Raw genomic sequence first — 12576 nt, 5'->3', positions numbered from 1 at the left:
CTCCCCCCCCCCCTCTTGGGTGTTTAGGAATGTGCGGCGCAGCGAGAGCCTTTGCGTGGAGCGCCGTCACTCTCGCCGTAGTGGCTCTACCCGGGCCAAGCAGTCTCGCTCCCGTAGCGACGTGGACCTGCAGTCAACCTCTACCTCTCACCCCCTCTCACCCTCCCCACAGCATTCAGTTTCGTAAGGCAAAGACTAACCATCACTCACACTTAGAAACACTCATACACACACTATCCACAGGAGACAGCAGCACAAGGGGCTTCTCAGTAACTGATAGAATCCAGAGATTGTAATCATCACTACCTTAACATTTTTTTTACAATGCTTAACACGTATGTATCCCTTTTCATTTTTTCCCTTCATTTGTCTCTAAGTGCGGAAGGTGGATTGTTGCCTGACGGCCTCGTCACTGGTCCTACTTTTGGCCCCTTCCCTCAGCAGGAGGAAATGGAGCCCCGTCTCCTGGAGCTAGAGCAGGACCCGCCCAACTGGAGGGGCCTTGCTTCTCCCGAGGACCTTAAAAAACTGAGCAAGAAGGAAATCAAAAGACAAGAAGTCATCAATGGTAATACAAGCAAGAATGTTGAAAATCTATTCGTACGTTCAGTGCCTTATTTTGTGTAATCCGCTATGAAGCAGGGTGCAATGATGAACATTTTTCTCTCTGTGTTTGTCAGAGCTGTTTACGACAGAGCACGCTCATGTCCGTATGCTGAGTGTATTGCAGACTGTGTTTTCTCGTCCACTGGAGAGGGAAGAGATTATGAGCATGACTGAGCTGGCCACCATCTTCCCCAGCCTCGATGAGATCATAGAGATGCACTGTACGTATCCACTTCAAATATATTAATGCACTGAAATCTGCATGGCTTTAAAAGATTTTGATGGTCCTTCAAATTATGAACAGCCTTGAAATAGCTTAAATCCATTCTTTTTCTAGATGCTTTCTATGAGAACCTGAAAAAAATGCGGCAGGAGGATAAGTACATTGTCAAAATCATAAGCACGCCACTTCTCAACAGGGTAAGTAGCTTAGAGTGTGCTAAATGCTAGTTTTTCATGTTCTTTCTCAACACTGTGTCATTCAGCATTTCAACTTGACAACATGAACTTATATTAGCTGTTACACGAATAGACGTGTCTCTATCTCTGTAGTTCAGTGGATCAGAAGGAGAATGGTTTCAGAAGCTCACCGCACGCTTCTGTAGCTACCAGTCCTGGGCTCTGGAGCAGATAAAGAGCAGACAGAAGAAGGACCCCCGTTTTAATGCTTTCATACTGGTACATTTACACTTAAAACACTGTTTTCCATGGTATTGCAACTGTTTGCCAGTCAACATTTCTGGAGGCTAGGCATCTCAAAATGTCTTTAATGAAATGCTCTGTGTTTGTGTTGTAGGAGGCAGAGAGTAAGCCACAGTGTCGGAGGCTACAGCTGAAGGATATCATTCCCACCGAGATGCAAAGACTAACCAAATATCCTCTTCTGCTGGAAAACATTGCCAAGAACACAGGTAAGTGTTTTAAATCTAATCCTACTTTATTTCCATAAAACCTTTTGTGCAAATTGTGCAAAACACTTGCTAAACCATTGCAAATTGCAAAGTAAATAACACATTAAATAAAAATGTTATAAATATAAAATGATCAGTTTAACACATTGATTTTCTCAATTAAATCAAATTCACTCGAGTTCAAAAGTTTGGGGTCAGTAAGATGATTTTTTTATATACTTTTATTTCACTACGATAATCATTTAGCATGATTGAATTGATCAGAATTGACAGTAAAGAGTAAAGAGCTTTACATTGTTACAAAAGATTTTGAACTCGATTCATCAAGGAATCCTAAAAAAATGTATCTCTGGTTCCACAATTCTGTTAAGCCGTAGAATTGATGATAAAAAGCTTTACTTGAATCAAATCAGCATATTTGAATGATTTCTGATGGATCATGTAACACTAAACACTGGAGTAAAGGCTGCTGAAAATTTTTGCCATCACAGGAATAAATAAGCAAACAAAAGAAATGCAATATATTAGACAAAAACTGGTGTATAACCAATGTCCATTTCTCACAGATGATAAAGCAGAAAAAGAGAACATTAACCAAGCAGCAGAATCCTGCCGTAAGATCCTCAACCATGTCAATGAAGAAGTCAAACTCATGGAGAATCTGCTGGTGAGAATTCAGTAGAAGTTCCTTCAGATTAATATGGTCTACTGTAAGGATGTGTGGTATGGCAGTATCCAGACATTACTACATTCCAGCATGTTGTGATGTATGTATTTAGCATGACACTGTATTAAAGAGATAGTTCACCTAAAAATAAAAATTCAGTCATTAATTCCTCACCCTCATGTCATTCCAAACCCGTAAGACATTCGTTCATCTTCGGAACACAAATTAAGATTTGAAGCTATGAGAATAATTTTTGTGCGCAAAGTAAGCAAAAATAATGACTTTATTCAACAATTTTTGTTTTCATTGTGAACAAAGCATTCTCATAGCGTCATAAAATTATGGTTGAACCACTGATGTCACATGGACTATTTTATCGATTTCATTACTACCTTTTTGGACCTTGAAAGCGGTAGTTGTGTCTTTGTCTATGGAGGGTCAGAAAGTTCTTGGATTTCATTAGAAATATCTTAATATGTTTTCTGAGGATGAACAAAGGTCTTACAGGTTTGGAATGGTAAAAGGATGATAATTTTCATTTTTGGGTGAACTTTACCTTTAAATTGTTCATACTGTGATATAGCCCACCCTATATGGATCATAATCTCTAATATGCATTTTCCCAACCACCACTCTCATTTTTTTCCTCCTAAATATCTGCCCATCTTCAACTCAGATTTTGAAAGACTACCAGCGCCGGCTGGACACCTCAGGACTGAAACCGAGCAATGACCTCTACAGTGAGTACAAGGTGAGAAATATCTTAATGCCTCATGTGTATGTTACTAATGCAGACACTCTGGGGCTGAAATTATCCACTCTTTTCTTTGTTCATCAGAACATTGATCTGACCACCAGAAAGATGCTGTTTGAAGGACCTCTGACATGGAGGGTGACCAAGGAGAAAGCGATCGGTAACCCCCGTCGACACATTCCCCAAATTACAGTTACAATCACAAATGAGTTTATTTGCTTTCAGTGCTTCCATAATCAAGAATTCAGCCTCTTACTTACCCTATTTTTGTGTGTATTTGTAGATGTGCACTGTGTTTTGCTGTCAGACCTGCTGGTCTTGCTTCAGAAGCAGGATGATAAGATGGTTTTGAAGTGTCAGAGCAAAAGCAACATCGCCATTCAGGAAGGCAAACAGATGCTGAGTCCAATCATCAAACTAGAATCTGTTTTTCTCAGAAACGTGGCCACTGGTGAGTGAGTTTCAGTGAATTGGCATGTTGTATTCTGAAGAACGTGAGTCTGATATACAGTTACTTTTGTTCTTTCCATCAGACCCAAAGGCCCTCTACGTCATCTTCACCTGGGACAGCGGAGCACAGATCTATGAACTAGTGGCTCAGACCGTCGGGGAGAAGAAAAAGTGAGTGTGTGAACCATATAAAGCCATTTCAATGAAACACTTATCCGAAAGACTGACAGGCAGATCATATGAAATCATGTTTTGGATTTCAATTTTGAAGCATGTAATTTGACACTCACAGTCTGTTTTATGCTCCAGTTGGACAGAGGTGATTAAATCTACGGTTGACGAGTTGAAGAAGAGGGGCGGGAATAAGCTGAAAAGAGACAGAGGTGGCAGCATGCCCAGCAGTGCCAGTGGACCTGCATACAGCCCGTGAGTGTGTTTTTGGCAAATAGCAAGGCCCCATAAGAGTAATCGGGCATCCTTTTGAAGGTGGCATTGAACTAGCAAACTCAAAGCTAACTTCAGTCATTAAAACTCTTTCCATTTCTTTTTTCCAGTTTGCAGCCCCCTCTTAGCCCCACTGAGAATGGAGGAGACCTGTTGAAAAGTCGCGGTGGTGAGACTTTTGGCTCTTGGAAACAGATATTAAGTCTGTCCAAGTAATTTTACAGTGGTATTATAATGTGACTTTTATTTCACCATAGGGCGATTTACTGATGAGAAGAGTAGAGAAACTGATTCTTCACTCATAGACTACCTAGCGGCCAATGGTTTTGACCTGCTCAGCCATAGCCACGCTCCTCCAGAGAAGTCTGCTATTGGTGCTTTGGATGAAGGTCAGAATGTGTCATTTTATGCAGGTCAAGCCGTGAACACATACAATTTCATGCTGTATTTCATGCTGTATTTATTCTTTTTTTTTTGTTGCTTGTATACCTCTCACAGTCATGTATTTGAAGAGGCTATTGGTCGGGAGTGTTAGTCTGTCAGATGACTCTCAGACCGAAAATGGAGGGACGGCCCCTGAAAGCCAGGAGGCAGATGGAGGTCAGTAGTCAGGAACTGCACACATATTGCTTCAGGTTTATAACTGACGAGGTTCAACCTCACACTTAATCATAGTACAGCAAGTACAGCTGTGCTGAATACCTGGAGTTCCTGAATAAGTTCAGCATGCAAAAAGAAGAAATGTACTTAAAAGTCTTACAAACAGCCTGTCATTTATTCAAATTCTAAAAGAAAAGATGGAAGACGGTCATACATTTTGATATTGAGATCCCCAATGCTTTTTTCCCTCCTTAGTGGAGGAATCCAGCACAGAAGGTAGAACTGAAGGAGAAGAGAGTGGGGGAGATGGAGGGAATAAAGGAGAAGAGGAAAGAGAGATCAGCGCTCCTCTAGTGCTTTCTCAGGAACGCTTGGAGGAGGTGCAGAGGAGACTGCAGACACTTGGGGAGCAATTGAAGAGACTGCAGGTGAGGTGAAAGCAATTGCATTTGTGAGAGAGAACAGGGTCAGTTCTTCAGTTCTTGAAGAGGAGAAAATTTAGGGGGCTTCATCTGAACGAGGTGCCCTAAGTAATACGCATCTCTGGTGTTGTGTTTGTTCCAAGGCTGTCGAGGAGGACCATTATAAGTTGCAAGAAGCTCTTGCTAAATATTCACTTCAGGGGGGCCACTACAACTGAGAAACATCACAACCTGCTGTTACAAGGTACTACCACATACTTAATACAAAACCATTTTTTTATATGTATCATCTTCATTTTTATATAGCACCATTCTTTTCTTTTTGTAAGTATAGCAATTCAGTTTCTATCATCTGTCTTGTTTGTCCTCAGATCACTGTATGTGCTGGACTCGAGACTTGCGTTCGAGGGATTCGCTGATTGACTAATTCTGCCTGAATGTTCCTGCTCTATCTCTTCTCTCTTCTCAACTGTCCTTTCTGAAGATTGCCAGCTGGCCTCCAGCACTTTCCATGCCACTGAGAAATGAAATGAAGTGGGTGTTGTGAAATTATAGTGATCCTTAACCTTGTATGTGTTTCTGTTGAGAAGTATGAGAGACAGTCTTGCCAAAAGATGCCAAAGAAATGTGCAACACCTAGAGAGATTCCAGAGCGAAATGCTACGAGTGCATGTGAAAGCACTGTAACATACTCAAACATGTGCACACACACACACACAACGATAAACCTGTCTAAGCATGTCAAAAGTAATTTAGTACCAAAAGACTATCTATATTCATAGAAAAGTATAGTTGCATCTTTGTCTGTTTCTCAGAATATACTTTAGTCAGGTCATTTAAGCAGAATATGTGCCCTTTCATTTTTTTTATTACGCATTTCAAGATGTTCACTCATCCTAATAATTATTACCATACTATATTACATGTATTTTCAAAAATAATAGATATTCAAAAGGAGATATGTCGATTTTTAGCAGAGTATTGAGCTGTTGTAGCATGCATTGCAGTAAAATGGAGAGTAAAAACATGGACTTTTTTATTTTAACCCTGTTTTGATTTGTCGTCTTACCAGAAGTTCTATTGTTGCTCTGTGAGTGTGAAAAGAAGTGCTAAGTAGGATAGATCAACAGATGGATGAGCAGTGGAAGTAGAGAAGGTTTGAGGAAGGTGGGCTTGCTTTATGCCTAACCCCTCTGAAGTGAAATCAAGGCAAGCATTGATGTCAAGAAATGTCGTCAGGGTTTGACACTGTGGGTGTGAGGAAATATGCACATATTACGTCGCATTTTGAATGACCAGCTTGCAGGAACATCCACAAGTCGGTGCTGTTATAACGTGAAGCATGCACAGTGTATAGCGTTCTCTAACTCTGGTGTTGCAGATTGTACTCTGGTAGGACGACCCAGATCGTATGATAATCATCACACATTGCCTATTTTTGTGCACTATGCAAATTCTGTTTCGGTGGCTGTAAAACGCATCGGTCATTTCAGATAATTACGTTTTTTTTCTACCTTTATGTTCTACAGTTCAGCAAAATTATAGTTTTTCCTGTAATTACTTGTCATTGTTTCTCAGTTTATTTTATTTTAGGGAGTAGTTTTCTTTGTAAGCAGGACCAAAGAAATTATATTGGTACAAAGTTTAGATATGAAAACACTTTTGCCTTGCATGGGAAGGTCAGTTGTCAATTGGAATAACTTACTGAGGGCGTCCAAACTAGTTGCCCACCCCTTTCCCAACTCCGAGCGTTCGCCTTAGCTGCTGGATCAACCCACAAAAAGGTGAAGTGGATGGATTGGCTTATAATCCTATTTAAAACCGAAGGAATTAAGTTGGTTCAGAATTGAATTGCAGTATGAGTAATAGAGAAGTATATTTATTCTCATTATCAATCCATGTTTTTTTCCAGCTTAAGGGACCAGCTTTTTCTCTCCTGCTCTCCTTATCTAATTATGAAACCAGACCACAGACAATCAGGCACTTGGAGGGTTTTAAAATGATGTTATATCTCAGAGACAGGAACACAAACTGTAGGTTTTTTTCACCAGTACTGTAATTATTTTGATGTATTCATGATGCTACTGCAACAGGTCTTTCTACCCTCGACCGACTTCCAAATTTATGCAACTTATTTTACCTTATCTATTACATAATGTGATCTATATTCATTTTTACATTGTAATTGTGTTGATAATATTGATTTCTGTAAGGCCTTGGTTCCTTTTCCTGCTGGTTTCCCAGCTGATTTCCTTCGCAAAATGGTTTACCAGAACAATTTGCCAGAAGTCTTGCATTCTGGGCAGCAGTGTTGGTCCTAGTAAATGTCAATAAGACCTTTTGTTCATTTTCATAGCCTTTTCCTTTTAGAAGTAGCAAATGAAACGGTTTAAAGTTTGGTAATAAAACTATCATGGTGCAAGATCTGTTCTACCAACTTCACTTTCCTTCAGTCCTTTTGCTAATTTTTTTTCATTCTCGATTGCTTGAATGGGTGGTTTATTCATTTTCTTTGATTCTGTTCTTTTGGTTTTCTTAGAAATTTATGTAATTACCATACTATGCATTGCTTGTTATAAAAGAAGGACTGAGAGAGACAAAGTACACCCTTAACCAGAACAACTATAAAAGGCTTCACTGAATTTCGCTTTCATGGCAAGAGTCTTATTTTTGATGTGGAACTAACCACAGTTTAGATTCGGTTAGAAAGTGTGTTTCAAATTGAGCCTTCAACTTTTGATAACTGATAAGACAGGGTTTTGGGTGTGGTGTCATTCTCTCTCATTCCTTAAACTTTTCATATGTATCTGTCACATATATGTATACATTGTGATATATCTGTATGTTTAAATCTATTTATAGGGTGCCTTGTGCAGATTGGGTTTGTTTTAATTTCTAAAGGGCTCTTTTAGTCCAACTGACAGGCACGGGCATACTTGCCTTCTCCTCATTTTGCGATGCTCAGTGTTAAATATTAATCTGATATTTTGCTCCAGACCCGCCAAATTATAGCAGTTCCACTCATTTGTTGTTCTTAAAAATTGCCGAGTGCTTAGTACTGAGTGCTCTTTGTTAGATCTTTTAAACCTTCTGCAATCCATGACCGTCTTTTATGTAATTCTGTGCAGGAGTCCACTCATTACAGGCATTCCATTGCTGTCTGTCTATATAAATGATTATGCAAGGACTATTCTGTGTATTTGGGCTTTGATTTTATATGTAAGATATATAAGAAAAATGTAGGTACTTTTTTTTTTTTTTTAATAAATGATCAAAAATGAGCTTGTATTGTTTTTATTTTTAACAGCATTCGGTTAATATTAAGAGATTACCACATTATCCAAAAAAAGAGAAGAATGTACAGAGGTTGGACTAAATAATATGAACATCCGTTATTATAGGCTTAATATAATTTATACTGGGTACAGTAAAAATAATCAAATTATCTTCCAATAATCTTTATCCAGTTATGATGTCTATATTCTCTAGTTTGTGTATAGTATAAGTTGTTTAGTACAAATTGTGGGGAAAATGGGTGACTTGTTATGACTTCCAAAAAATTAATGAAAAATTATGGGAGTCTGTTTAGCCGGAGCGTCTGTAACTTTAATGGCCCAGTTTGTTTGGTGTTTTACGAACAACAGTCTTTATGATTATGACTGCGTACACAAACCATGGCAAGACTAATCAGAGAAGAATAGTGGATGAAAACTGAAAGTGAATGATAGGGGCCAAACAATGCAGAACTTCTGCAGCAGAGTGTCAGCAAGCTTCCAAATTCACCTTGAAGACCATGTTTCCACAAAAACTGACTACAGTAGCCAGTTTTGGAGATAATGGTGAGAAGCAGATTCCCTCCTCCAACATCTGTAAAGCAACTGGCAGATGTTTTTTGTAGTCAACATTAAACTAGAGACTATTCAAAAGTTCTTTTCTAAGAAGATTCAAACCTGTTTTAAAGGCAAATGGTGGTAAAACACCTGAATGTTCACATTATTTTGTCCAACCCCTGTATTTGCGTGTGTTCACCAAAAACTGAAATAGAAGAATGGGTGGGTGTAGATGATACAGGAAGAGAAGACAAACACTTGAACAGCATATTTACTGATGAGCAGCAAGAGGGTTTTTGAGAGATTATCTGGTTTATCTGGTCATTTTCTTGCGTTTGTGTAGGCAGGTAAGCATTAACATATATTTCATGTGTGTATGTAATGTTAGTTTTATTGTAAAATTCTAATATTTGTTAAGCGTTTGTGATAATTAACTGGTTTTATAGTAATCTAAGCTCTCTTTGATCACCAAAAATATATGTAGGCCTATATGTATAGAGAAATTTAAATTTAGTTTTCCGACAGCATACCATTTCAAATTCAGCAATAAACTTTTTATCTCCTACAAAAGAACAAAGTACACAAAGTTTCCATCTGCACGTCTATGTTCTGCTTCAGTGAAGCTGATTTAATCTCAGAGCAGCTGTTACAATTTGCATCTTATTGCTACCAGTCTAGATTTTTCACCAGTTTTTACATCTTTGTCTTTTTCAGTGTGACTTACAGTTTTAAGGGTCTAATTGAATTTTACACTGTATTAAGTAGCTTTTCACATGACAAGTCTTGTCTATACAGCTTTTTGTGGGTGGGAAGTGTTCAGTTTAGCTAATAGATTTAAACATGCTGATATCATGTGGATAGAAGTTGATGCCCCTTGGGGGGAAATTAAAGATATATGTTGAGCTGCTTTTATGTTAGAGGGTTTTAATCACATATAAGCAAATCTTAAAGAAACCCCCCACTGTGGACTGTTTTATACTTTTTTGTGCTCTTGTGTCACCCAATGTTAGAGCATATTGTTATATGATTTTTTGTTTTATTGTCCTTAAGTTGTTGCTAACGCTGGTTTTGAAGACCTGAAACTGGAGGCAGATAAGCCGTTGGTGCGTGTGGCTCTCTTCCATGAAGCCACCATCCGCTGCTGCTACAGCTGGAATAAGAGTCCCCATGTCACCTGGATCATGAATATTCACACCACCAATGGAACCACAATGCTCAGCTTAGTAAATCTGTCCAACAATCTGATGAACAAGACAACAGAACTGACAGGTGGAGTCACATGCCATTTGCTGTTTTTCAAGAGGCTCCGTCTCAATGATACCGGCTTGTACCTGTGTAAACTGAATTATAACTCTCTTCACATCTTTACCCATGGTACCTTTCTTTAAGTATACAGTGAGTCAGACCACAGTTATATGTTTAATATGATTAATTTTTTTATTTCTTGTCAGTATCACTGTTAAAAAAAGACCAAGACCACTCGCTCACCAAGACTGCACTTATTTGATCAAAAAATACAGTAAAAAGAGTAATTTTGTGAAATATTACAATTTACTCAATTTAATTGAATCAGCCATTGCTCTACTGAACCTTCTTTTGGTGCTCAAGAAACATTACTTGTTATGGAAACAGTGAACTTTTTCCACTGGATTCTTTGATTGATCGAAAGTTCAAATGAACAGCATTTGAAATAGAATTACTTTTGTAACAAAGTCTTTACTGTCACTGTTGATTAATTTATTGCATCCTTGCTAAAAAAAAAAGTATTATCTTTCAAAAACAGTCTTACTGCCCTCAAACTTTTGAACAGTAGTCTATAATAAATCTAAAATAAATACGGTATATACACTTACAGTTATGCATTTTAATGTAATACATAATCTGATGTATAGGCCCACTGTCTACCTATTTATTCTTAATTGCATAAATATGAAAGTCACAAACATAACAATGCTTGCACTCATGCTCTCTAAGAGGTCGCATTGTGCAATAATCCCCACAAATCATTCAATTGGCACAAATAACCCATTCAATGACATAAACCCAAATTCCTCTCATTCATGCTAAGTTTGTGTTACTTAACTCTCTTTATATACACACATGCAGGTTTTACTATCAGAGGAAGTGAAAGTTTCAGCTCTTTTGGACTCTATTTTTGTCTGTTTGTTTCATTTTTCTCTAACTTTTTTAAGACAATGGTCCATGGTCAGTTTGATCTACTTGTCATTTCTGAAAAGTCTTCAGGTCTCTTTAATTAGAACCATTGTAGAAGACCTTGAACCTCAGCAAGAGTGTGAAGAACAGTGTCATTACAGCAGAAGGGGTGTTGCTGCTGATGTGTGTGTTGATCCCTGGCACCATGCCCCTCTGTAAGGTCAGACACACTGATCGTGTGATGTTGATTTAATGTTGATTCTGCATATTGGATGCATTCCAGACAGAAATCTGCACCACAAACAACATTAAACAAACAAATAAATAAAGTGATTTAAAGACAGTCAAGGGAAAAGTGAACTCTGTGTATTACTTGTCGTAAATTTCATGAGCCTGCTGTCAATATGTCTTTGTATCTCTTTATTAGTTTGAAGATAAGCTTGTTTGTATTTTGCAGTGGTAAATTAAATATATCTGCTAATGGTTTGAATGAATTGTATAAAACATTTAGCGTTTTGATGAATGTGACCTTTTAAGTGTGTCCTGAGGAACATTTCAAATAAATAAATAAATGCACTGGATACTTAAATCGGCAATTAAAGACAATACATTAGAGAAACTGGCATATTTATTTTATTGTATTGCATTTTGACGTTGTAGGAGTGTCATTTGGCTCAATGTGGGCAGCGTGATGGGCAGTACTATGAAGTGATAGGTGCTTTGATTACTCTCTGACACGTTATTGGCTGTAGATTTTGATGTGGGCGTGACCGCCTGTAAGGTAAGTCCAGACAGAACAGAGGGGGGAGGTAATCATTCGTGTTTGAGGAAGATGGCGTCTGCAAAGAAGTCTGGGAGCGGTGTTCTTGAAAAAGCAGTAAACGGAAGACGCTCGTCAAAACACAAAGAGGGTCCAATAGGTATATTCTCATTTAATAAACATAACCGCTTTATTTGGGGGGCGAGTTGTCGCTTGTAAATGACATTCGCGCTCCGGGTTAGTTAGTTCCAGAAGTGTCAGAAGATTAAAGCCCGAGCGCTTACTGTACAGTAATGCTGGTACAATGTAGCACATCGTATGAACACTGTTATTTCCTTACTAATATGTAAACATAGGTTTTAAAATGTCTCATATGTTTGCCAACAGGTTTGAATTACGTTTGAATTATGTTGTGCTATGCAATACGTCGGCTACGGTAACTTAACTGTAACACTGTAGTGTAGAGTTGCAGTTATGCATTAATGACATTTCTACTTAAGGATGACATTTTATTCAAAGTGTGTTGACAGCACGTTTTAGACAGGAGAGAATATACATACGTTTGAATGACATGTGAGTATTTGCCTAAACTTTGCTGCAATACATCAGGATATGCTTTAGGATGCCTGACTCATGAATGCTCTAGATTGACGTCTGTCTGTGTGGTTTAAGCTTATAATCACTGTAAATGTGTGTAGTAAGTGTAGATGCTCTTAAAGGGATAATGCACCCAAAAATGAAAAATCTATAATTTACTCACCCTTGTGTTGTTCCAAACCTGTATGACCTTCTTTTGTTTTGTGGAAGGATGTTTTGAAGATTGTTGGTAACCAAACCATTTCGGTGACCATTGACTTCCACTGTATGGATAGAAAAAAAAACAGACATTTACCAAATTATCTTCATTTCAATCATGACAACTCTCTGAAGATTTTAGCATGGTGATGGACATGACAATGTTAAAGGGGTCATATTATG

At 38.2% G+C, this 12576-nt stretch overlaps 2 protein-coding genes across 11 annotated transcripts in view; both read left to right on the top strand.

The window, feature by feature from the left end:
• LOC107595767 (rho guanine nucleotide exchange factor 1-like) overlaps positions 1–7366 on the top strand; it is a 51254-nt gene extending 43888 nt beyond the window's left edge. For 7 of the 9 annotated variants that reach the window (XM_016286320.1, XM_016286277.1, XM_016286317.1 and 4 more), the window contains 18 exons: positions 28–183; positions 378–568; positions 681–827; positions 944–1026; positions 1159–1284; positions 1403–1517; positions 2084–2184; positions 2861–2935; positions 3023–3098; positions 3222–3389; positions 3472–3559; positions 3698–3814; positions 3943–4001; positions 4090–4221; positions 4331–4432; positions 4688–4860; positions 4998–5098; positions 5226–7366. In XM_016286320.1, coding sequence (XP_016141806.1) covers positions 28–183; positions 378–568; positions 681–827; positions 944–1026; positions 1159–1284; positions 1403–1517; positions 2084–2184; positions 2861–2935; positions 3023–3098; positions 3222–3389; positions 3472–3559; positions 3698–3814; positions 3943–4001; positions 4090–4221; positions 4331–4432; positions 4688–4860; positions 4998–5072 — 1984 coding nt within the window. In that variant the 3' untranslated portion in view covers positions 5073–5098; positions 5226–7366. The remainder of the gene's footprint in view (positions 1–27; positions 184–377; positions 569–680; positions 828–943; positions 1027–1158; positions 1285–1402; positions 1518–2083; positions 2185–2860; positions 2936–3022; positions 3099–3221; positions 3390–3471; positions 3560–3697; positions 3815–3942; positions 4002–4089; positions 4222–4330; positions 4433–4687; positions 4861–4997; positions 5099–5225) is intronic. The other 2 variants (XM_016286295.1, XM_016286329.1) reach the window with 2 other exon arrangements.
• A 4229-nt stretch (positions 7367–11595) lies between these two features.
• The window catches only part of LOC107595727 (hormone-sensitive lipase-like), a 31151-nt gene continuing 30170 nt past the window's right edge, over positions 11596–12576 (top strand). For both annotated transcript variants that reach the window (XM_016286227.1, XM_016286224.1), the window contains exon 1: positions 11596–11758. In XM_016286227.1, the coding sequence (XP_016141713.1) occupies positions 11671–11758 (88 nt within the window). In that variant the 5' untranslated portion in view covers positions 11596–11670. The remainder of the gene's footprint in view (positions 11759–12576) is intronic.

Source organism: Sinocyclocheilus grahami, unplaced genomic scaffold (genome assembly GCF_001515645.1).
Source record: "Sinocyclocheilus grahami isolate Dianchi unplaced genomic scaffold, SAMN03320097.WGS_v1.1 scaffold11.1, whole genome shotgun sequence".
Taxonomy (NCBI): Eukaryota; Metazoa; Chordata; class Actinopteri; order Cypriniformes; family Cyprinidae; genus Sinocyclocheilus; species Sinocyclocheilus grahami.
The sequence above is the reverse complement of the archived record's forward strand: the minus strand, read 5'-3'. Positions and strand labels throughout refer to the sequence as shown.